The sequence below is a fragment of the Solanum stenotomum genome, chromosome 4 (genome assembly GCF_019186545.1).
Source record: "Solanum stenotomum isolate F172 chromosome 4, ASM1918654v1, whole genome shotgun sequence".
In the NCBI taxonomy this organism is placed as follows: Eukaryota; Viridiplantae; Streptophyta; class Magnoliopsida; order Solanales; family Solanaceae; genus Solanum; species Solanum stenotomum.
This window is the reverse complement of record NC_064285.1, coordinates 51,725,371-51,751,639: the sequence shown is the minus strand read 5'-3', so window position 1 is coordinate 51,751,639 and position 26,269 is coordinate 51,725,371. Positions and strand designations below refer to the sequence as shown.

The 26,269-nt window shown below is 36.5% G+C and overlaps 1 protein-coding gene across 1 annotated transcript; it reads left to right on the top strand.

Annotated features, from left to right (window-relative positions):
* Positions 1-2,771: 2,771 nt before the first annotated feature.
* On the top strand, positions 2,772-25,505 carry LOC125863126 (electron transfer flavoprotein-ubiquinone oxidoreductase, mitochondrial). The gene is made up of 17 exons (XM_049543274.1): positions 2,772-3,204; positions 3,287-3,363; positions 4,297-4,403; positions 8,453-8,534; positions 8,607-8,715; positions 12,919-12,965; positions 13,068-13,142; positions 17,794-17,979; positions 18,115-18,207; positions 18,579-18,681; positions 19,805-19,929; positions 20,224-20,273; positions 20,380-20,446; positions 23,967-24,046; positions 24,618-24,746; positions 24,830-24,896; positions 25,169-25,505. Exons 1-17 carry the CDS (start codon positions 2,859-2,861, stop codon positions 25,250-25,252), a joined length of 1,827 nt encoding a protein of 608 aa, XP_049399231.1. The 5' UTR covers positions 2,772-2,858; the 3' UTR covers positions 25,253-25,505.
* Positions 25,506-26,269: the final 764 nt, after the last annotated feature.

Below are 26,269 nucleotides of genomic sequence, written 5' to 3'. Positions count from 1 at the left end.
ACCGTGTTCGGTGCAGGTTCTACTTCCACCGTGAACCTACTGAAAAAGTCATGTTCTTGTAGGGAATATGACTTGGTCCAGATAGTGTGCGCTCACGCAATGGCTGTTTTGAGATCTAAGCATGACGATGAGTATGGTATGAGCATTTATGAATATTCTTCGCCTTTATATAGAGTTGAAACATACATCCTTACATACTCTGAATCTATTAATGTTGTCCCTATCGAGTCGTAATGGTGTGTGCTAGAAGAATTGCTAAGTGTGAATATTTCTTTCACTTTTTGTCGATATCAAGCTTGAAAGGAAGAAAAAAAACATGTTAAGGGTGTCAGTGAGAATTTCAAGAGCAAGAGGAGGAACAAATGTCCAATTTGCAAGAGATCCGGATACAAGAGAACCACATGTATGAATAACAATAAATCTTAGATAGATTTGACTAACTTTGTTTTTGTAATTAATCTACTGGAGATCTCAAGCTACTGTTTATTTTGGTTAATTTAATTCAATGATTATCGAATTTATTCATAATCTAATATAGATCAATCAAAAGATGACATACATTTTGTACACTGTCTATTAATGTTTATTATTGAGTTCACTCGTTGTGTATTAAGGTGTGTATTATTAATATATGGAAATTTATGGTATTCGTAATGCAATGATTTTAATGTATGCATTAGAATGTAATTTCAAAACATTTATTTTTACATTTTTCCCAACTAAAATTGTGAATTTTGCTCATGCAAGCTATTTTTAATGCCCAAAATCAAACAATGCATAATAAATAATCTATGTATAACTAATCAAACACAACTAATTCAAGCATTACTTAGATATACACTTTACCAAATGACACCTTAAAATATTATTGAAAAATCAGACTCTGACATTGAAAAAGTAGCAATTTGTACTTTGTTATTGTTGTAAAACTTGGATATTGACTATTGTTACCGTTGATCAAAATATATAGATAATTAAGACAATCGATACATTTTCATGTGCTTGGTTTATATTGTACCAACGACATCTACACTTTAACAGTAATAAGGTATGTACGGGTTGATATCATGATCCAAAAAATGATTGATACTGCACCTACTAGAATATGATGCTTATATATAAACTGTAGCTAGTATAATTTAAAAGGTAAAATAATTAATCAATAATAAATTATTGAAATTTATTCAATTAAATAAGTTTAAACAAATCATGTAGGGTCCACATACATTATGGGTAATAATCAATGATGCATGAGAAAGACTTATAGTTATACAATCAACATCCTTAGAGTAATGTTGAGAAAACATAAGTTAACAGTCTAACGTCTGCCATTTATATTTTTAGGTAAAACGGAAAAAAAAACTACACTAAGCCTATTTTAGTTACTTTCTAGAATTATGACTTATTTTGATGAATTTTATCTCTTTATGACTCAAATAGATTCCGGACTCTCTCTCGACATGGTAACATCAGTAAATCTAATTATTATTATTATTTTTAGCCAAATTAATAACCAATTTATTAAAATTTGTGTTATTTTATTTTAACACTTCATATTATTTTTATAAAGTTCACGACATTTAGTCCTATTTTGTTTGAATATTTCAATCACATCTCAAATGTATCACTTATAGAGTTAAAAACAAAGTACTTCCATTAACTATTAAGTATTTTTGAGAAAATTTCAAGCTCGTGAAATAATTTTTTTTATGTATTTTTTGTCAAAAAATGGACAATTGGTTTTTATATTTTTTTTAAAGTTCTTTTGGTATGTGCGCACTTTATTTATCAGACTCCGTTTATTTCTCCTTGTTTATCAATTTTATATCCTTGTTTATCAATTTTATATACCCTTTATTTCATATTAGGTGAATTTATATGGCCATGTACATTTATTAAGAAAAACATTCAAATACATTAAAATATATTTATCATTTAAAAAATATAAAAAATCACTCTATATTTTAAAGGGAAAAGGGTCTGATATACCCCTCAACTTTGTCATTTAGAACTGATATACCCCTCGTTGTAAAAGTGGCTCATATATATCTCTATTGTTATACAAATAACTCACATATACCCTTTTCCTCTAACGGAAGTGAAAAAGTTAATTTTAGTTTAATTTTTATTATTATTTAAAAAAAATATAATCCTCATATTTAATCCTCCTCAAACATATATTATTATTTTACTTTTTTTTATTTCAATGACTAATTTAGATTTATTATTTTGATGGTCAAATTTATTTAAGTTTTGCTAATATTCTTGTAAAATTTATTATAGATGACCCAATTTTTATCTTCAAATACAAAAACTAAATTACAATATATCCGAAAAAATAGTTTTAAATTATAATATAGCCACAAAAAATAGTTTTAATTTTTTTTCTTTACACTAAGGAATGAAAGAAAAAATAAAATAAGAATAAGAAACTCAAATAATGATAATTAAGAAATCAAAAAATAATTTATGTCCGAAAAAAATTAAAATATACTTTGAAATTTGCTAGAAAAATCATATATACCCCTAAATAATTTTTTTTAAAAATCAAAAGTCAAAAATATAAATTTAAAACTAATTTTTCACTTCCATTAAATGAAGAGTATATGTGAGCTCATTTTATAACAATAGGGGTATGAGCCGTTTGTATAACGATAAGGATATATAAGAGTCATTTTCATAACGAGAGACATCTCAGCTCCAAATGGTAAAGTTAAAGAGGTATAAAACCTTTTTACCTATTTTAAATGAGATGTATAAATAAAAAATACGACTAGAGATTGGCCAATTTCATATTCTCAAGTTTTCATAAAAACGAGCAAAAGCATTGAAATCATTGAGCAGTCAACAAAATCATCATGTATAAGTTCATCAGTTCTTCCTCAAAATCCAAATTAATACCCCTTTTATCTAATTCAATTCTGTATAAATCAGCATATTCATCCAATTTGGTCTCAAATTCAAGAAATGAAATTTCTAAATTTTTTCATAAGCCAAAAAATGGAAATGGAAGATGGGTTTTATGGGGTCAAAGTGGATTTAGGAGTTATAGTAGTGAATCAGATAGAGAAACTATGAATTATGATGTGGTGATTGTTGGAGCTGGACCAGCTGGGCTATCAGCTGCTATTAAGCTCAAACAATTGTGCCAACAAAAGGAAGTTGATTTATCAGTTTGTGTTGTTGAGAAAGGAGCTGAAGTGGGTAGGGTTTCTTTTTTCTTAATGGATATGGCCTGAAATTATTCATTGTTTTGTCCCTTCTGATTATTGATTTCATTCTACAGGTGCTCATATCTTGTCAGGAAATGTATTTGAGCCACGGGCACTCGATGAACTCGTTCCCCATTGGAAAGAGGAAGAGGTACTCTTTTACAATATTAAACATTTCTCCCTAATCTCAGATATTATTAGCAGACTCTTATTGAGGATTTCGAGATGATGGTGCACTATTAGGAAAAAACGGAGCTAAAAAAAATTAGAAATTTCCAATGTGACAAACTTGAAAATTTTGAAAGATTAAAGCTATACATATATATAAAGTGCCATCAATAACCACTCAGAGAAGTGTTATCCAATATTAGAAAGAACAATAAAGCAAGATAGGTATAAGATTCAAATTCCTAACCTTTCTTAGAGAGGTGCACCCAATCATCATTGCATTATAAGATACTTTGAGTGTAATTTCGGGAGGGGAGCGTGGGTTCACATGAACCCAGTGAACCCCTCCTGCATACGCCCCTGGTTATTAGTTTGAAATAATAGGTCTCCCTATACAACTTCAGCTGCATTGTTTGACATAATTCTTACATTTTGGTATTATGTTTCTACCTGGTATACAGATGCTAATTAAATCAGTGATGTATAAAATTGTTTTTCTTTTGTGCTGAATTTGATTCAATTTATTTTAATTTCAGTTCTACTTACATTTTCTTCACCTTGTTTTAACATGTCACACTGCTAAGAAAGGAACTTGGCAAGGGTTGGTTGTTTAGGCAGCCATCTACTTGAAAAGGCTCTTTCCGGACATAGATAGTTCATGTGATTATTTATGCATAATAAATTGATTAATTCCGTTTTAAGACTTGTATTCAAACAGTTACTATTCAGAACTGAATGTAGTATTTTAACTTGGGCAAGTCTGAATTGTGATAAAGGGGTCTTTATTTACTTCATTATCAAAAAATAAAGGGGTTTTATTCTGAAAATGAAGTTGGAAATAAGAATTTGGTTTCTGTGGCTTTATTTATGTCATGTGTAATACCATCATTTGCTAAAGCTCTTTTTCTGATTGCAGGCTCCCATTGAAGTCCCTGTTACTTCTGATAACTTTTGGCTGCTTATGGAAAATCGTGCCTTTTCACTTCCAAGCCCATTTGACAATAAGGGAAACTATGTCATAAGGTACTTTTGTATCTACTTTGAAAATGGATTCAAGTGAGCATATAATGATATTACTTCTTTGCCTCAAATTACTAGTCGTGGTTTCCTCTATATTTATTATTATTATTCCCTTGGAAGAAGTTGTCACATCTTCTTACTGCACAGCTAATGCTCTCCAATACGTAGGATTTGGAAGAAATCAATCAGAAGTCTTATAGGATTCCGATTTACCGGAAATTTAGGCATGGCATTTTATGAGTTCATGTATCAGTCTGTGCTATGTGTCACCACATAGATTTTTAACAACCATTAGTTATGTTTTAGGTGTGATTTTGTGAATGCGATGCCATGGCCTTGGTGCATTGATACACTCAAAATTACACCTTAAGATGTTGTAACACGGTCATATGCAAATATAGTAACCCAAACAAGGTTGGGGTCGAATCCCATAGGGAATAGGGAGAAATACCACATCCAAATACTAGTTTGACAGTCTAATTTCTTTTCTATAAGAGTTGAAAAGAATTTGTTTAACTTAAGACTAAGAATTGCAGTAATTACTTTGAGATGTAAAACTTATGATTAAAGCACTAAGCTTGTATTCCCAGAATGCACCGTTCTTCAGTTTTGATGATATTACGGTTTATTAGATTCTTAGATATGCACTCAGTCCTTAAACCATCACTCTATCTTTTCAAGAGTTGAATGATTAATCTCAATGTGATGTTCCCACAACTATATGAGTTATTTAGATAAGAACGACAGATTATGTCATGTAAATTCAACTTATCAGTAAACAAATCTATTTAACAAGTTAGTGCCTTGAGTTCATGCACGCTTTTTCTACCAAACCTTAATTGCTTTTCCAAGAAAAATTAAGATATTATGGTGCAGGTTTATGTTTGCAACTATCAACCAATAAAAGCATGGGGTTTGGGAGGAAATGGGTGAATTGGATCAAGTTTTGTGTGTCAACAGTGAAATTCTCAATCATTATAAATGGGAGTCCAGAAGGTTTCTTTCAATCACAAAGGGGACTGAGACAAGGAGATCCCATGTCCCCTTTCTTATTCCTTCTAGCAATGGAGGGACTCAACTACATGGTTAGAAAGGCTAATGAATTGGGGTGGATAAGAGGCTTTGGTGCATATACTAACAGAGCTAATAACATGGAGATTACACATCTACTGTATGCAGATGATTCTCTTGTGTTCTGTGGTGCAGAAGTGTCGCAAATTAGGCATCTGAGGGCAATACTAACCATATTTGAAGCCATCTCAGGTCTACATGTGAACTGGTAGAAGAGTTGCCTGTTCCCAGTTAATCAAGTCAATAATATGCAAGGCCTAGCCGACAACCTGGGCTGCCAAGTGGCCTCTCTTCCCACCAAATATTTGGGGATGCCCTTGGGAGCCAAGAACAAAGAATTGGAAGTATGGAGTGAAGTCTTGGAGAGAAGTGAAAGGAAGCTGACAAGGTGGAAGAGTCAATATTTATCTCTGGAAGGTAGAGTGACTCTCATAAAATCAGTTCTGGATGCCCTCCCAACTTATATGCTAAGTCTTTTTCCACTACCAAAAAGTATTGGAAAGAAACTCAACAAGTTGAGAAGGGTGTTCCTCTGGCAAGGGAACAAAGAGAAGCAAGGATACAACTTGGTTAAATGGGAAGAGGTGATAATGAGCAAAGTACAAGGAGGTCTGGGCATTAAGAATTTAAGTATTCAGAACACTAGTTTGCTGTAAAAATGGTTGTGGAGATTCTGTTGCGAAGATACAGCATTATGGAGGAGGTTCATAGCTGAGAAATATGGCCTACAGAGTAATTGGATAACTGAAGAGGTGAATGGTACTTTTGGGTGCTCAGTATGGAAAACTATTAGGAGAATGTGGACTGACTTCAATGCGCAGGTGACTTTCAGAGTGGGGAATGGCCTGAAGATCAGTTTCTGGAATGAGATTTGGTTAGGCGATGTGAAAATGAGGATACTCTTTCCTGACTTGTACATCATCAGCCTACAACAGAATGACACTATAACGCAGATGTGGAGTCCTCAAGGCTGGAATCTTATATTTAGAAGGGCTCTAAATGATTGGAGGTTGAAAGAGTAGCAGACTTACTCCAGACCTTGAACCTGTTCCTTGGCATCAATGCAGAGTCCGACAAACCAGTTTGGAAATTGCATAGTAGGGGAGTTTTTACAGTAAAGTCTTGTTACTGGGAAAGAAACACCAACCACTCTTTGACAGCATCTTGGCCCTGGAAATTAATATGGAAGATTAAGATCCCTCTAAAAGTTGCTTGCTTCACTTGGTTGGTAATTAGAAGAGCTTGTCTAACACACGAAGTGCTACAAAGAAGAGGTTTACAGATCTGCTCAAGGTGCTTTATGTGTGAACAAGAGGCTGAAGAAAATGGCCATTTATTTTTGCACTGCAGGATGGCTGCAGATCTGTGGAACAAGTCCCTTCCTATATCCCAACCTTGGTGGATAGAGTAACCCAATACCTGTGCTAGTGAGAGATAACATGTGTCCCATGGAATTAGTCAAGTTGCACGCAAGCTGGCCCGGACATCACCACCACCAGCAACATACCCATTGTAATTCCACAAAATGGGGTGTGGATAGGGTAAAGTGTACGCAGACCTTACCTTTATCTTAGAGGTAAAAATGTTGTATTAGATAGACTCTCAACTTAAGGAAAGAAATAGTCCAAAGCAGTATAGAGAGAGAAATAACGGAGATCCAATCCTAAATAGTAGTCATAACAAGATAAAACGATAATTGAAGTACATAAGCAATTGAGAATAACCAAACTTAAAGAAAAAAAAATTACAAGAGTAATACTATGCCTAATTGTACAATTAATACTCAAAGGGCAAGAAACAATGATCTAATTGAAGTACGACTACGACTATACTTAACTATCTAACTAACCTTCTATCCTGATCCGTTTCCTCAATAATCTCCCATCTATGGTCATGTTCTTAGTAAGCTAAAGCTGCATTATGTTCTGTCTAAACTGTGTCCTCCATAACCTCCGATGACCTCCCCCAATATTTCTTCGGCCTACCTCGACCTCTCTTCAAACCATCCATAGCCAACCTCTCACACCTCCGCATTGGGTTATCCATACATCTTCACTGCACATGCCCGAACCATCTCAACCTCGTTTCCCGCATCTTGCCCTCTATCGGAGCCACTCCTACCTTGTGCCAGATGTCTTCATTCATAATCTTTCCTCTCCTAGTATTTTTTTAAAAAAAAGATTGGCCACAAAGTCCTTGATCAACTAATTTTCAGATGTATCAGGGACAATTTTGAGATATGGAAATATGTATTGAATGGATTGCTGTGCTTTTGATAATTGAAAAGGAGCAAAGTATGTCGTGGATGAGCATTTCCAACTCAGGATCTGTTTGGACATGAAATGTTTTTTTTTTCAGAAAACCAATTTGACTTGCGTTGTGTCAATTTTTCACTCCAAACTTGAAAAAGAGTTTTCAAGTAATTTTTTTTTTTTCACAAAACTTCAATTTTTTTTCAAGCGACTGCATGTCCAAACACAACTTCAACTTCCAAATACCTTTTTTCCATCTTAACTTCAAATACTACTTTTTGTTTTTTGAAATATCACACAATTCATGTCCAAACATCTGCACTCCTGTGATGTTTTACTAACCATGGAGCTTCAACTTATAGAGAATGATTGCTTGGCCAGAGCATTTTCATATACACATTGCTTGAGTGGGGTAACAGTATTTGGAAGGGTAAGGAATTAGTCCAATGGTTAACATGGTCCGATTTGGCCTTGACTGGTGCTTGATAGGTGTATCCTTATATTTGACATTTGTTACGTGAGAAGGGAAGCGAGTTCAGTTTCCTTTGCAAATATGTAAGAGTTAAAGCACTAGATGGGGATCTCCACTTACATACTTTGTGGTCCATACACCCTCCGATATCATCATACAGACAGAAATATGCCTGGTTTACTTCTTGAATGCACAATTTGCTGATGTAGTTACGACTTTTCCGTGTATGTTAAATCTTTAGAATCATGGTAATGCAGTTTGAGTCAGTTGGTACGTTGGTTGGGGCAGAAAGCTGAAGAGCTAGGAGTTGAAATATACCCAGGTTTTGCTGCTAGTGAGGTATTAGCCTCGCTATTCTGGATTATTTCATTATTTTTTTAGTTTTTCCTTGCTAAGGTAGAAACGTTTCAGATTTTATGCAACGAACACAACGAGGTTACTGGTATTGCTACTAATGATATGGGAGTGGCTAAAGATGGTTCCAGAAAAGAGAACTACCAGCGTGGTGTTGCACTGAAGGGCAAGTTCTGTTACTCAATTTTTTCCTTGTTTATTTTCTGCAAATAAGTTCTCCAAATTTACATTCTGTCCACAGTTACTGCAGTTTTTTAGATGACTATCAAATGGAAGTTACAACTGTCCCTTTAGTTTAACATTAATTATCCCCAGTAACAATTTTGATCTGTGATTTGACGCTATAATTCAAGTAAATCGAGTATAATTATTAATGTTATTTGTGCCCAAAGATTCTAGAGGGAGTTAATCAAATATCTCAGTACTTACATTACAACACCCCAATTCAGTTTATTTGTTCCAGAAGTTTGTGGTGAGTATTTGTGTGTGTTATGGAAACTAATTGCCAACAATCCAAACTGGAACATCAGTTCAATTAGTATCAGTTGGAACATGATGCTATTCATATGGAGCTTTATGGGGCAGAAAGGTAATTCAGATGGTAAAAACAACAATACCATACCCAGTGTAGTCCACTAAAGTAGGGTCTGTGGAGGGTAGAATGTACTCAACAACATGTTCCACATCATATGATATCATGCACACATATTATCCATCACTTAGAACATAATTAAGCATGTATTAAGGTTAAACAAATTAAAGATTTTGTAGGGTGCTATATTCTCCCACTTAGGAACAGTCATCCTCAAATACTTTTGCTTTGGCATAGGTGAGGATATCTTGTTTTCATGCCCTTCTCTACTTTCCTAGTTGACTCTTCATTGCAATGGTTCTTCCTTAGCTGGCCGAAACAACCTCTTTTTTGATGAAGTAACATGTTGTATTGCTGGCATCAAGAAGATGCAAAGATTACAAAAAGTGATGTTAGCGCCAAAGAAAAAAAGTTCTATAAGCATCTGGAGCTAACCAAAAGCAAAAGTAGGCTGTTAAGCTAGGCTCACAGAGCCAATGAAATCTACAAAAGAAACAACATCATTTACAGGAGCATAATTACTGCAACTAAAAAGCTGTAGTAGACACCTAGCCTTAAATACTGAGTTAGGAGTTAGAAACGCCATCAAAACATCTTCTATTCCTTTCTGTCCACACACTCCAAAAAATACAACTTGGGATCATTTGCTTGATGTTCTTGACGCCTTTGCTGACTTTCCAAAAGTTTCAACTTTTAATGGCTTCCTTGATACTTTGGGGTTGTGTCCAATTGAGACCAAAAACTGATAGGAACATGTGCCAGAGGTCAGCAGCCACTGGGCAATGCAAGAAAAGACGGTTGAGTCAAGCACACATAACATCTATTCACAAGCTTTTCAAAAAAAAAAAAAAAAAAAAAAACATCTATTCACAAGCTACAATTTTCTTCTACATAGATTGGCTCGAGTCAGGATGGCCCCTTTTAGTGCTGTCCAAGTGAAACAACTTACCTTTGGGGGTAATTTTGTTCTCCAAATTAACTTCCAGGCGATACATTAATAGCTTCATACCGTGAGCACATCTGGTGATAGCCTGCCTTTACACAGTATGTACCCTCCTTGGAACTGCCCCATCTCCTTCTGTCAGAGCTTTGGCTATCAACTGTACAACTGTTTGATCTTCCCAACAGATCAAATACATCATATAGCTCCCAATCTTCCATATTCCTCCTAAATTGAACATCCCATGTGTTGCCTGATCTGATTTGCTCCACCGTGGAGTTGGGGTTAGTGGCTAATAGAAAAAGAGATGGGTACATGACTTGCAAAGTGGAGTCACCAAGTCAATTCTCTTTCCAGAATTTCACCATAGAACCGCTGCCAATCTTGAAGAAAATGTCTTGCTAGAAATAATCCTTTAAGTTTTTAATGTGCTTCCAAGGACCCACTCCATGTGAGGCTCTAGTGCTCCCAGTGCTCCAATTGTCCTGATGGCCATACTTGGTCACAACTGGACCCTCTTGCCCATAGCTTCATAACCATTTCAGTAGCAGACATTTGTTGTGCTTAGCCAAGTCTCTTATCCCCAGTCCGCCCTGCATTTTTTGTTGAATTACAGTAAGGCCATTCCACCAGGGGGAATTTGTGGCCTGTTTCCTTCCCAGAGGAAGGATCTTCCCAGTTTGTCAAGTTGTTGAAGGACTTTGCTCGGCATTGAAAAAAGAGACATAATGTAAGTAGGAATACTGTCAAGGACACTGTTGATTAGGGTCACTCTTCCCCCCAATGAAAGATATTGAATTTGCCAAGCAGCCAGTTTTTTTCTCCACTTTTTCAATTACTCTACTCCATACTTCCTTTGACTAGTATTTAGCTCGCAGAGGTAATCCTAGATATATTGTAGGGAACGTGCTAATGCCACAACACATTATGCTAGCTAATTCCTCCGGGTAGGCACCTCATTCACTGGGTATAACATGCTTTTTAGCATATTAATATATGGGCCTGAAATAGATTAAAAAATAAGAAGGGTTCGATTAAAGATAATGCTGCTGCAACTTCTCTGCCCCACAGAATATTAGTGTCTCATCTGCATACAAAAGGTGGGACACTGATACAGAGGCTCCTATGCTGCTAGTGATGCTAAGCCAACAACCTCTTTTGTTCTGAATTTGTGAACTTGCCTATCAAGTATGCCATAGGAACTTTAGTTCTCAAAAAAATAAAAATTGTATGCCATAGGAACTTCTTCATATGATAATTTTTCATCAAGTTCCAGTCTAAGATCGAACAACACATGAAGGATCACTCCCAGATTTTCATAGGATCGATGCATGGAGGTTTGATTACAACTCTGGTGGCAAGGCAAGTTGATAGGTCATGTTTCAATCCGCTTGAGAATTTCATATGGCACAATGAACCTCAAATCAAGTTACCATTCTTACCAAACCTCATTACCTTTTTCATCGGTGAAATCTTCAAAAAACACATAGTTGCCAACCATGAACTCGACCTCTCGGTGCCTCTTGTCCAAAATGACAAATAGGACCGTTCACAACTTTCAGCTATTCTAAGACTCTCTTAATTATGTCTAACTTTCTCCAAGGATTCTTGTACAAGATTTGAGCCAAGAAGTTTGGCTTCCGACTGTTCAAAATATCCAACAGATGATCTATACAGACACCTATTAATAATTTGAATGGCTCCATTTTGATGCTCGCTTTATAGCTATTGTTATAAGCAAGCTCTATTAATCTGGAGATGCTCATCCTAGTTGCTACCGAAGTCGATGGCACATGCCCGTACATATCCTCAAGTGGTTGAGTAGGTCTTTCAGTTTTCCTGTCGGTCTAATGGTGATAAACGTGCTCAAGTTCACTTGTGTTCCAAAATCCGCTTGAAAGGATTATTAAAGAAATTGATCTTTTTTTTTTGATGACAAGGGAAACCCGCAGTCACTACCCTTTGGGTGTGCACAGGGTAAAACCCCCGCTCCTATGCAATAGCTCGCAAACCACATAGGAGAGGTAACCCACACTAGGCAAGCCCGGTGTGACGAGCTCGACCCAGAAGGCAAACCCCTTGCTTTCGCTGGCAAGGGGTTTCGAACTTGAGACCTCCAACATGGAAGTCCCAAGCCCAAACCACTGGGCCACCCCGAAGGGTTTAAAGAAATTGATCTTTGGCCTAACTCAATCCCAAAAGCTTGCTCATGAGAGGAGGATTGCCCAAGACCATTAAAGAGACTCAAACAACACATCCCTTTAATAACCGATGTGGGACTCAACAGGGATTACCAGAAGAATGTGGTGAACTCAGCACCTCTGTATGATATAATCGACATTGGATTACCGGTCATGCAACCTGATTATTTCCCTGAGATACAATTGTTCATATTGAGCTGTAGTGTCACACAACTCTCTTTCACTGTCCTGTCTCACCTTTTTGGCCTTGGTTAGGATCATGTTCCACGCGTTACTTGCGTTATATCATGAAACTGTCCAGGCCAAAAATGACCTTCGTGCAATAGCTATACGATGCACAAGTATGGTGTAAATCGCCTGAGAATGATTTTCATATCAAAACACTGAAATCTTCCCACTTTTTGCTACAATACCACTTCAATACATTCCAAATCATTCACACAACACATGCATCTTTATCTCAACAACATTTACAATAACATATGGTATCTTCCACATATGTTATTCATCATTTAACATGTAACTAAGCATATATTAATCCCAAACAAACTAAAAATTTTGTGGGACGCTACACCATTTGGCTCATTACCCGTACTTCCTAGTTTACTAACCCCTGTTTTCTGTGATGGTGTGTAGGGCGTGTTACTCTCCTTGCAGAAGGATGTAGAGGATCTTTATCAGAGGTATGCAGAAGGTTTATTCTTTTGTCTTTATCAACTATTTCTATGTCCTATACATCATTTAAAGTTCAGTGCCGACTTTGTTGACCCTTGTATTCCTGACAGAAATTAATCAAGAAGTACAACTTGAGAGAGAAAGGGCAGGGGCAACATCAAACCTATGCTTTAGGAATTAAAGAGGTAATTTTCTTCTGATCTCTTTTCTTTACTCCTTTTTGCCTCTTGATGCAAAGAGGCACAAACGTCTATTTAATTACTGATTCATCCTGGCAATCATAAAGCTCACCAACGTGATCTTGGAAGTCTCCTGATCACAACTAAGGGGGGTGGGGATTCGTGGGTATGCAGAAAATGCAAGTTCACCAACTTGCAAACTCACACCGGAGATAACCTTTACCCTGCAGGCATTACTTCCCTCCTTTTCTTAGGCCTGGTACCTATATTGATTATTTAGCTGCTTAGAAATAAGTCCCATTTAGTGGACGAACATCTAGAAGAAGGAACTAGGAACACCATGACTTTGGTGAATTGTCGACTAAAACATTTCCAATCACTTTTTCTTCTAACAAGTTAATCTCTTTATTTGTTGTTGGTGTTTTTTTTAAAACGGGGCAGCAAAAAAATGATTGAAATATCTCTCAATGGATTGAAATGACTTTCAATAGCTTTCAATAACTTTATTAAGCATTGAGAGGCTTTAAATAGCCAACATAAAAAACATAATCTACATAATTTGAAATTTAAAACAACCTAAAATATCTCAGCAATTCAAACAACCTAACTAAAAGCCCCCAAGGCCTAGCTCGAGTGGCAAAAGGTGGAGGATTTGTGGCTTGGGTCACAGGTTCAAGCCCCACCCAATACAAAGCGAACCCGGTATTTAAGTGGAGAAGGGTAGAGGGGCGGGCCCATTATCCACTGAGTTTAGAAGGTTGTGATTGGTCCAAAGGGTGGGTCGCAAACATATTTCTCGGTTATAAAAAAAAATTCAAAATTCAAATTCATCTCAAACACCATGTTACTTAGACTCTTATTGGGCAACAAAATCAGGTGGTTGCTCTATATATGCCTCATGTTCGAGATCTCCTTGAAGAAAGGCATTTCTAATATCTAATTGGTAGAGAGGCAAATGATGAACTATAGCCATGGATAAAATAGACGGACTGAAGCAATCTTGGTCACAGGAGAGAAAGTATCACCATAGTCGAGACCAAAAATCTGTGTATAACCCTTGGCCACTAGTCGAGCTTTTAGGCAATCAATCTGTTCATTGAGGCCTACCTCACTGTATATACCCACCGACAACCAAGTGTAGATTTATCTGGAGGTAGAAGAAAAAGCTCCCAAGTACCACTAGAGTGTAAGGCAGACATCTCTTCAATCATAGTTTGTTGCCAACCTAGATGAGAAAGAGCTTCACCTGTAGTCTTGGGAATAGACACAGATGATAGTGATATACAAAGGCAGAATGGATCGGTGACAAAGGGTGATAAATCAAACAAGTATAGATAGGATGAGGGTTATGAGTAGAGCAATTACCTTTTCAAGTGGCGATGGAAGGACTCTGTGTAGACAAGTCCTCATCAGGCAAGGATTCTGGCGGAGGGTGTGAATCATCTAGGCGCAAATGAAGATGTCAATAGTGGTGGAGGTGCATATAAAGAAGATAGAGTCGTAGGAGATGGTGTGGAAGGATAAACTATGGCGGGATCTCCAAAAGATAGAACTGGTAGAACCTCATAAATGTATAATTGTTCAACAGAATAAGATGTAAAAGTAGGTCTGACCTTCAAAAAAAAGTAACATCAGCTGACATATGGTATTATTGGAGGTCAGGTGAGACATCAATATCCCTTCTATACCCTTGAATAACCGAGAAAGACACATTTAAGAGCACGGGAACCAAATTTGTCTTTTCCTAGAGTGAGTATATGGACAAAACATGTGCTCCCAAGACTCATGGTGGAAGAGAGAATAAGGTTGACTTTGGAAACAAAATAGAGTGCGTTACCTGATTATGAATAGCAGAGGAAGGCATACGGTTAATCAGATAACAAGAATCGCAATGGAACATTTGCTTGATGAGAAGAGTGTGTGTAGTCTCAACAATATGCCTATTTTTTCTCTCTGCAATCTCATTTTGTTGTGCAGTGTAAGGACATGATGTCTGATGAAGAATTCCATGGGAAGACATAAATTGTTTAAATTGAGATGATGAATATTCATGTGCATTATCACTACGAAAAATGCGAATAGAAATACCAAACTAGATTTTTATTTTAGCACAAAAAGTTTGAAATATGGAAAATAATTCAGAATGATCTTTCATTAAGAACATCCAAGTGCACCTTGAGTAATCATCAATGAAAGTAGGGATAAGGCACAAGTACCCCCTAAATCGAAATCCCAGAGACGCACCTTAACTAAACTAAGGTCCTATTACCCCCTCGAACCCAATATTTTTTGTAATTTTGTACACCTTTCTGGCTTACGTGGCATCCAAACATCTCCCACGCGCCTCAACTACGTGGAGTCACGGAGTGTGCCATGTAAGCCAAAAGGTGTATAAAATTACAACAAAAATGAGTTGGGGGGGGGGAGGACCTTAGCTCGGGTGTGCTTCCCCAATTGACATGACTCACAATCTAACTTAGACAATTTGGACAAGCTAGGTACCATCTTTTGAAATTTGGATAAACTAGGGTGTCCCAATCGATTGTGGATTAAATTTGGGGAGTTTGAGATTCAACAAGTTGTAGTGGATATGTGAGAATTGAGATAATAAAGTCCATCTGACTCATGCCCTTCGCCAATCATCCTTCTCGTACTGAAGCCCTGTATGGCAAAGAAGTCACTAAAAAATGAGATGAAACAATTTAAAGCCCTAGCCAAAAGACTTATTGACAAGAGGCTAAAGGGACAACCAGGGACAAAAAGAACATTATTTAGAGTCAAGGAAGGTAAGATTGGCTTGACCGACTCCGGCTGCCATGGTCTGAGAACCATTAGCTAATGTAATAATGGGAAGGGGCTGAGAATAAGTAATATTAGACAATAAAGATTTGTTACTAGCAATGTGGTCAGAAGCACCTGAGTTCATAACCCTAGGGACAAGTGTGGTGGACTATGAGATACAAGCAACAGGATTGACATGATTACTAACTTGGGCAATGGTAGCTATTGATGAAGAAGTCTGCTTACTCGCCTTATACTGAAGAAAGTCATTGTATTCTACCTCAGACAAAGAGAACAATTGATTGGTGGGATTGTCAGTGTATTCAGTTTGAGCAACATGAACATTCTTTGGTTTACCATGTAGACAGTAGCACACATCACGGGTATGCCGTAATTTGTTACAATAACCACATATTGGTTGTCGTTTCCCATGCCGATTTCCGGTCTGAAATGCAGTCTGAGATGCTATGACAGAAGAATCCGCAGGTGGTACTGGATGACTAGACGACATAGGTGGTGCATCTAGTCGTAACAATCGAGCAAACAGGTCATCCACAACTGGAACAATAGAGCTAGCCAAAATTTGATCCCACACTGAATCAAGATCAGATGGAAGTCCAGCAAGTGTAACGACTAGAAACATCTTCTGACAGTGCTAATTGCTTTTCAACACTTTGAGTACGGGGCATTCACTCATTAAATTCTTCCATAACCGCCTGAACCTGTCCAAGATAAGTTGACATATCCGAGTCCTGCTTTTTAAGGTTAGTCAACCGAGAAATCACATTATAAAAGCGGGATATGTCATTTGTGTATAGCCCACGAGCCTTTTCCCAAACAAAGAAGCAAGTTTGGAATGGTTGAAACAATGACATCGACTTTGAATCAATAAATTTCCCTAACAAACTACACAATTGAGCATCAATCTTCTCCAATTCGCCCCTATCTTTTTCAGTAATATCCTTTGCCCGTGTAACCAAGTGATCCTGAATACCTTGTCCCTTGCACCATAATTGAACAGATGAGGACCAAGATAAATAGTTTGCACTATTTGTCAAAGGTTCTGTGGTGATGCCATGGTTTGGGTTGGTGGAACTCACAGATTAGTGCTAAACATATCGGATCCGAGAGACATGAAAACAGATCTATTAGTGTTAAAAAATAAAGTAAATTCTGGGGAAAAACCTGAAGAACAGATCTAGAAAGCTGGAAAACTGTTTGCTGTCTTGCCGGAAAAAGTTACAGGAAAAAAAACTGCCAGAAAAGTGGCTGTAAAACACCACAAGCTGCGAGGATTCCGATCGTAATGGTGGTACTGGTATATGCACAATACCCCTGGAGAGTGTCAGAGTCGCAGAACACTGGAGGTTTTGCTGGGAAAAAAAATTCTCAGCAATTTTGTTCCTCTTATTATTCTTGTTTTCTCACTAAAGAAAGCTTTGATACCATGTGAGAAGACAAGAGTTTGAGAGAGAACTCAGCTTGATTATTCCCACAAGTTATTGGGGTTTAAATAGCTAAGTATACATGTCCTAAAAAGGAAAGGAAATCAATACCTAATCAATATCAAATCAAGCTAGAGTAAATCTAGGAGTAAATCAAGATACCTACTATATTTACGCATATGCTATAGAATATTCCTAGGACTAACATAAACCATGTTGAAGTGTGTATCCATTTCATCTAAAAGCTTAAGTTGTTAGAGAGAGCACACGGTTATTTACTTAATTATATTCTAAATAGATTGTTCATCTAGGTTCTCAAAAACTTATAAAGAGGAGTATTTTAAAATATACATCACTCTTCACCTGAAACTTTAAATGTACTATAATCTTATATCAACTTAAGTGGATTCCTGAACTTGTTTCTATTTCAGGTCTGGGAGATTGATGCAGACAAACATCAGCCTGGTTATGTGCTTCACACACTTGGTTGGCCTCTGGACCAGAAGACCTATGGAGGTTCCTTCTTGTATCATATGAAGGACAGACAAGTCGCTGTCGGCATTGTGGTTGCTCTAGATTATGAGAACCCTTTCTTGAATCCATACGAGGAATATCAGGTAAACATGAAGATGCTATTGTTTGTATAGAGTTCTTTTACTGTTCTCTTTGGTACTCGCTCAAAGAATAAGCAATTTCAAGATTCCTTTTGTTTTAAGCATCTAGTTACTTACTCCACATATCCTAAATCTCAGAGGTTTAAACGTCATCCTGCTATTAGGCCACTTCTTGAGGGTGGAACTGTTCTCCAATATGGTGCTCGGTCTTTAAATGAAGGAGGTTTTCAGGTGTGATGGATAATACTTTTTCTTATTATTTTATGGAGTTCACATCTTGCTTGTCATATTTATAGCATTTCCTCAGCTTCAATAATGTGTTTCTAAAGAGCTGGTGCATTAGGGACTTTGCCATATAGTAATATCTGCATCTGTGATGTGGCTTATAAGGATTAGTCATTCCTTTTTTCCAAACTCCAATATGTTTAGTAGATTTCGCCTTTCAGTAAAGAAATTTGTGAATATCAGTTCAATATGAGAACACGTCTGATAAATTGAATGTACTTTAGCTCTCTTCACATACTTATTTTGACATACTCGAGGCATGTTTTTTAAAACTTATTCTTGGTCATACAAATACAAATGATTTGGTTAAATTCCAGTCTATTCCATATCCAGTTTTCCCTGGTGGAGCAATTATAGGATGCTCAGCTGGCTTCTTAAATGTGCCGAAGATTAAGGGCACTCATACAGCTATGAAATCAGGTACTACCTATTGTTCTTGTACTTAGTCTGACCTGGCAAATCAAAATAGTAGCTTCATAGCTTACTAATTGAAAGTTTAAGTTACTTTATTGAAGACTCCACGATGTTCAGTTAATTTTAAATTGTTGCCCTGCAGATGGATAGTTTAAGCTATTTGAGTGCAAAATTCATAACGAACATTGTATTGAAAAATTAAGTAGTTAAATCATCGTTGGAATATAATACCCCAAGTTTGCATTACAAAACTTATTCCGAAAGAAAATTGTTATGTCTCGTATGACTCAATATTCAAAGGTTCACATAGATAACGTTTGAGCAACTTTCATAAAACACACTAGTATAGGTGCTGATTACTCAACACATTGATAGTTTCAGTAATTACATATCTTGTCCAAGTTACATCTAGATACGTTATATTTGCCTCTGGATACACTGTTTCTAGCGAATGTATCTCGCCTCTCTCGTCCGTCTACTTCTCTATATCTGTGTTTCACAATGTATCTGTATTTCACAATAGTTTCAAAATTTCATGTATCTGTGTATTCAAAATCAATTTCATCCAGTGTATCCGATATCAATTTCGTTAGTATATCCGGTATCAAGTATCTAGTGTACCCATGTATAGATACATGTTTCTGGGATCAAAGATACATCCCAGGTGCATGTAACTGATAGAAAATATTCATAATGTATTTGTATTTCACAATTTATCTGAGTTTCACAATTTCATGTATATGTGTATCCAAAATCAATTTCATGTATCTGTGTATCGAAAATCAATTTCATCTAGTATCTGTGCATAGACACATGTCCAAATAGGCTAAGGTCATTCTTCTGGACGGAACTTATGTCCAAATAGGCTAAGGTCATTCTTCTGGATGGAACTTTTGTAATGCTTGCTTGATTGAAGACTACATATTAACGAGTATTTGATTCTCCAACATTGTCAGTCATGCTTTAGCCTAAATGGCTTCACGACTTCATAGCTACTGATGCATCTAAAGAGTCTTTATCGTAACATAGGGGCATACGACAATATAAGTATGGGACTTTTCTGACTTTTATTCTGCTTATACTCAAGAAAATGAACGATGCTCCTGTTGGCTTAAAAAATCTGACACAGGAATGCTAGCGGCAGAATCTGCATTCAGCATGCTCCAAGAAGGCTTGAAGATGGAAAATTATTGGGACAATTTACGAAGTTCATGGATATGGGAAGAACTATATACTGCAAGGAACTATCGCCCTGTGAGTGTTGTGTTTCGAAAACCTTTTAGGAGCATATTTGTTAGGTTAACTAATCATGACATTGCATCTTCTTGATATTATTGACATATCTTTGGAGCATAGTGCACAATATTTTGCTGGAGAGGAAGCACCTCTATACTCTTCCTTATATAGGGAGACAAATGGCTCTGATGACCAACATTTTGTTGCCTCTTATAGATTGAAGCAGCTACTATTTTTTCATTAGATTAGCTACAGGATGCCCGTTAATATTCTCGTTTTAAACTTCTATCCTTATTAATTTCTCTTTTGCAGGCATTTGAATATGGGCTGTATCCTGGTTTGGCTTTAAGTGCTGTAGAGCAGTAAGATTTCACGTGTTGCTTAGTCAAATTGTCTTTTCAACTCTCATTTTTTTTCCAAACCAGTTTCTTAAGCTGTATGACTAATGGATAAGCTTAAATTTGGCAGTTACATACTCAAGGGAAGATCTCCAGTCACTCTTAATCATGGGAAACCTGATCATGAAGCAACAAGGGTAAAACACCTTTTTTTTTAATCATAAGAGTTCATGGATGTAATCTAATACCAGATGTTTTATTTTCGTCACACCCTAATGCTCGGGTGGGCGTGATTGGCACCAGGCCCTCACTACCTGCCAAGCAAACCTTGGTTCATTCTGTTGTGATTATTCTAATCAGTGTATTAACTGAAAAGAAATGGCATAATTCAACCAATAACTGAATAACTGATTCTATATTAAGTACGATATTAAACAGCGGTGGAGCTAGGATTTAAACCTTATGGGTTCTGGATTCTAGGAAACGGCCTCGGCTGCTAGTAACTGGGTTTTGAATTTACGTTTTGTACATCTTTAGTAGTTCCTTTAGCACATATACTGGGTTTCGATCAAAACTACTGAGTTCTTCTATTAAAACTACTGAGTTCTTCTGCTGGCAAATAATTAGCACCCGTAAGCTTGACGTAGCTAAATGTTGCGGATGCGGATAAGTCAATTAATTAATTATTTAATTATATTTTTAAGTATATTTATTTATTAGTTAATTATATTTTCGTAGCTCTCTTTATTATTCTAGAATAGGATTTATGTTTCATAGCTTCATAAGGATTAAGTAAAGCTATAGTTATTAGCTTGGAATAGGATTTAGGTTTCTTACTTTCATAAAAATTAGACTTCTTGTTGATGTAATAAGACTCCTATTTTTTTTTGAGAAAGGTAACACAATAAGACTCCTATTTAAAGGGGGTTTTAACGAATAAATCATTGAGTCATATTTCAACAAAAAGCAAGAGATCAGATTGAACTCTAAGGTTTCAGTCTCCCTTTAAAGAGCTGAAGAGATCGGAGTACTCTCTTCCATTGCCTTTCACGAGCTGAATTTATATATCTTGTACATGAATCGATCCTTCTCTAGAGACCATAACACTAATCCTGGTCTTTGTGGCTCTCATGGTTGGGTAGGTTGGCTACTTCTCCCAAAATGAATGTGATCACACCAGTAACTGAGTTTGAGTAAAGCATACAATCAATGCACATAACAATAACAAGTTAACATGGTCACACAAACAAGGTTATGATTACTATAACCACAAATTATCTGAGTTCTGGACCAAGTAGTACACAAGTCGCACAAGGCAATAGGTATAGCATGATTTATTGTTTTTAAGCAATTTATCAAATGCATTGAGGGCATAATCATATCAACTAGTAAGTTAGGAAATTACAGCTTTAGCTTCTCCCGGCACTTCCTTCAAGCAATACGAATCACAAACTCACAATCTACCTGATAACTGAGTTCAACTTACATTAATGCATACCTAAATATTTCAAATTTATTTTCTTTAACTTAGGAACATTAGCTTAAGTTCTCTAATTTGTGAGTTCTCTACCAATTTGTTGGAACTAAGTTTACCCACCATCTAATCCAATGGGTTGGAACCATGGTTAGTGATGTTCCCAATCACATATTCAACACCTAATGATAAAAATCGGGTTACTTGAATAAAGACAGGAAAATATGTGGAAGAAAAATACGAAGATTAAAAATTAGAGTAGCGGAAGGTTAAGAAAATTCAAGAAAATATTTTGAATTACCACCTTTACTCAACCGTGATTAACAATCATAATCTAACTAGTGATGTAATAGGTTTATAATTACCTGATTTTAATAGAACCTTGAAAATTCTCAATTGGATGTTTCTAATCAAGGTTTACCATGCATTTTTTTTTTTAAAAAAATGTACATCCATGTAAGACTGTTTAATGAAGTGAAATAATCTTTAAAATGTCCATAACACTCTCCTTTTGCTTACCTTGAAGTGTCTAGGTCAAAGCCCTTCTCAGAAGATCTCAAAAAAGTTCCAAAATAATGTGTTTTTTCTCCCACCAAAAACCCCCGTTGTATATACAGATAGGCCTTATGTCATGACGATGTGTTGCATGGATCTATCTTGGGAAGACCGGGGACCTTCCCTATGATGCATGCCATAGTGTGGGAGTGCGGGAGTGCTGAAATTATTCTGTCAAGTACCACCCGATGGTCATGCGGCGCATGGCCTCTGCATTTCCTGGGACAACATTTTTTCTCCCTATTTTTTGTTCTTTTGTCCATTCCTACCACTCCAACTAAGTCCCAAACCATATCGTACGTCCATTAATATGTCCCTAACACGCCCCAAGGCCTAGCTCAAGTGGCAAAAGGTGGAGGATTTGTGGCTTAGGTCGCAGGTTCAAGCCCCACACCATGCAAAGCGGAGCCCAGTATTTAAGTGGAGAAGGGTAGAGGGGCGGGCCCATTATCCACCGAGTTTAGAAGGCTGTGATTGGTCCAAAGGGCGGGTCACAGACGGATTGCTTGGTTATCCAAAAAAAATAAAAAAAATAAAAATATGTCCCTAACACAGTTATCCCCAAGTAAGTCCCAACCACTTCGGCCTCGCATTAACTACTACCATTAAGCCCTTAAATTAGTCCAAGCTAGTTCTAGAGTATTACGAGGCTTTACAATTTCCCTGGGTAAAGCATAGATATTATGTATAGTCTGGTTGTGGACTTGGAAGGACATCTAAAAGCGGTTATCCTTCACAAACCTTAAAAAAATTATCTATACAAGCTGGTATGTTATGTGAGTTCCAAGAAATTTACAAAAGCATAAAAACATTCAGTTCAAGTCAAATTTATTTTCCCCTTAACGAGCCCTCCTGCTGCATTCTTTCAGAATGTCTCCAGATTGGATGCTGTAATTCAGACCATGCTGGCATGCTCCTTAATTGTACTTATTTTAGCTTTCCAGCAGATTCTGCATGGCTTCAGGCATTACTCTGAAGGACTTTTATCATCGCTCATCAGCAATATGAAATTCAGATGTTGTTTTCCATTTCTTTTGGGAAACACTCCATAGTGATTCGTTCTTTTGAAGTCACTGGATCACCGATGTAGCTTAGAGGTGTTGCTCACTTTTATTTTCTTATTTTGGAAGAAGTGCGCTCTCGTTGACCTGTCGTTGATCTCTATGATATATGAAATTGAATGGCACTGGCCTATGAATGTTCATGGTGAAGATAGAAACCGAAGCAGATTGGTCAATGCTACAGAGAGGACTCATTTGCTAATGGGGAATTGGAATATTGACTCACTTTCCTGTTCATACATCACGGGAATTTTTTTGTTGTTTAGATGGAAAAATGAGAAGTAGGAGAGAAATCATTATACCACATTTTGTTATCCCCAGGTCTGGTTTCTTGTGGTTGCAAATCAAAGTTGATTTATTGATTGGCATCTTTCGAGAAACAAAAATATACTGATGTTTATTCTCTTCAAAACTAAAAGAGACTATGTTTCCCATTTATCAAATGAACCATAAACTGTAGGATCTTGCATACCAAGCTGACTCAACTTTTCCGTGTTTATTTGTATCACAATATACAGCTGAGGTTAAGAGTGCTCTTTTTAGAGAAGTTGGCTATGTTCTTAAATTGCTGAGTATAGCTCACAGATCAACTATGGTAATTACATGAATTTGGTCCTTTATTTGCAGGAAGCACAATTGTTCTCACCGATTGAGTACCCAAAGCCAGATGGTGTTGTATCTTTTGATGTACCGACCTCTCTGTACAGGTAGACAGTCTGTTTGTCACAAACATCTTCTGATTCTTTAATTGGTCTGTAAGTGATTAATTTGTTTGTTCTACCTCAAGTTATATTATAGCTATATTTCCACTATAAGAAAACAAATTTATATGGCAAGTAAAATAGAATAGTTTGGTCAAAGGCAATGCAATACGATTAAATGTGTTTATCTGTTGATGCACAGTTTCACATAAAATCTTTTTTTTTGAATGGAATGGCGAAGCGGTAATTGTGATCTCTCAAATGAACAACGAATTTCTTGAGAGCCAATCGAGAATTGTTTATCCAACTGAATTCTTATTTAAGTTTTGTCATCATGTAAGAACTCTAGACCATGGTCTGTGAATCCTGGTTAAGTTTCATTCTTAATAGAGGTTGCCATCACGGTTGAACATATCACATCACTGTGCCAAATAAAAGTACTTAAATATGTGAGGTAAGACCTGTTGTGTTGAGGAAGGACTACAAGATCTTTCCTTTTTAACCCCACCTCGAGTGGTCAGATCTTCTTTCATAACAGAACTGCTGATTTTCCTCTCTAATTTCCTCCTTCCTGTAGGAGCAACACAAATCATGATCATGACCAACCATCTCATCTTCATCTGAAAGATCCTACTGTTCCAGAAAATGTCAACTTGCCCAAGTATGCTGGACCTGAGGCACGATATTGTCCTGCACGAGTTTATGAGTAATATTCTCATCTGGAAAATAATTCTTCATTTCCTTCTCATGTGCTACACATTTGTTCAATTACCCTCTTCAAAATGATAGGTACATACCGGATGAGACCGGTGACTTAAAGTTGCAGATCAATGCTCAGAACTGCTTGCACTGCAAGGTAATTCTGTTTTGTGTCCCTGGTTCAATCTTGAGTTAAAGCTGTTGTATCTTTAAGCCAGCCATGAAAATTGTGTCAGATACCTGTGTAACTCTAAGCTGCAATAATCCATAAAAGATATTGTGCATCCGGCAAGCTGCCACGGGTCTTGCCGATAATCCTTTGGCAATTCAACGAGTCTATGGTTCACTTGCTTAGTTTATAATCATATGCAACTTGATGATGTTTCATATTGACATCCAGAAAACAGTAAAAAATTGTGTTTCTTTCAGGCCTGCAGTATTAAAGATCCGAAACAGAATATCGAATGGACAGTCCCAGAAGGTGGAGGCGGCCCTGGTTACACAATCATGTAGATGACCTTCAGCCCTTATGAACTGCTAAAAATGGATTCTCCCTAACCCTGTGAACAGAAAAGTTTAAAAATGCAGCTCTTTGCGCTCATACTTCATCTTGGATCCTAAACGTTGCTTGATTGTAAATATATTCGAGAATGAGGAAGTTAAAAAGGGATAGGTTCAGATATATACAATAAAATAATTAGTTTACAATAAATATAGTCATGTTTTTGTGTCACGCTCCAAGTTTACACCTTGGACGTGGCCGACAGTTGAGAATCATTGTTGATCCCCGAGCGAACTCGTAACCTGGCTGGCTACTTAGCGGAAGACTAACTAAAGCAGATTTAAGCTTAAAGACAGAATTTAAATTTAAAAGTCTCAAAATTTCCAAAACTCAAACTATCTCAAAATAGTATATTCAAAATTGTCTAAAAATACTTTGAAAACAATAATAGTTTGTCAAAATAGTTCAAACGTAATACCGAAAGAAACTCAACACTAGCTATCTATGAAGTCTCTATAGTTCAACATGTATGTCGGGATAAGACCCACGACACCTCAAAACTATTAAATTGAAAGACAAAAGTGGAGTCCTTCGAAATGCAAGGAAGGCTCACCAAAGTTAGCAAGAAGTGCAAAGTGATTTTAGTAGAGCGCCTATTAATGATCCTGAACACTTGTATCTGTATCATGAAAGGATGCATGTCGAATGTCATCAGTATATTGAATGTACGAATATGTAATATAGCTGAGGAAAATAAATAACTGGATTGAAGAAGCTGAAGCAAGATACTCAACTGAATGTAAAGCATAAGCAGAGAGAAAATCGAGAAAATGATCAAAATGGTCCTTGATGTATTGGGGTTGCTTTATTTTGGTCCTTAATATATTCTAGGTGAATGAAATTGTCCTTCATGTATGACAAAATGTGTTCAATTTAGTCTTTTACCCTAAACTTAACAATTTACCCCAAAAAATGTTAAATATAACTGTGGGCCCCACATAACTTACAAAATCCACCATTTTTACCAT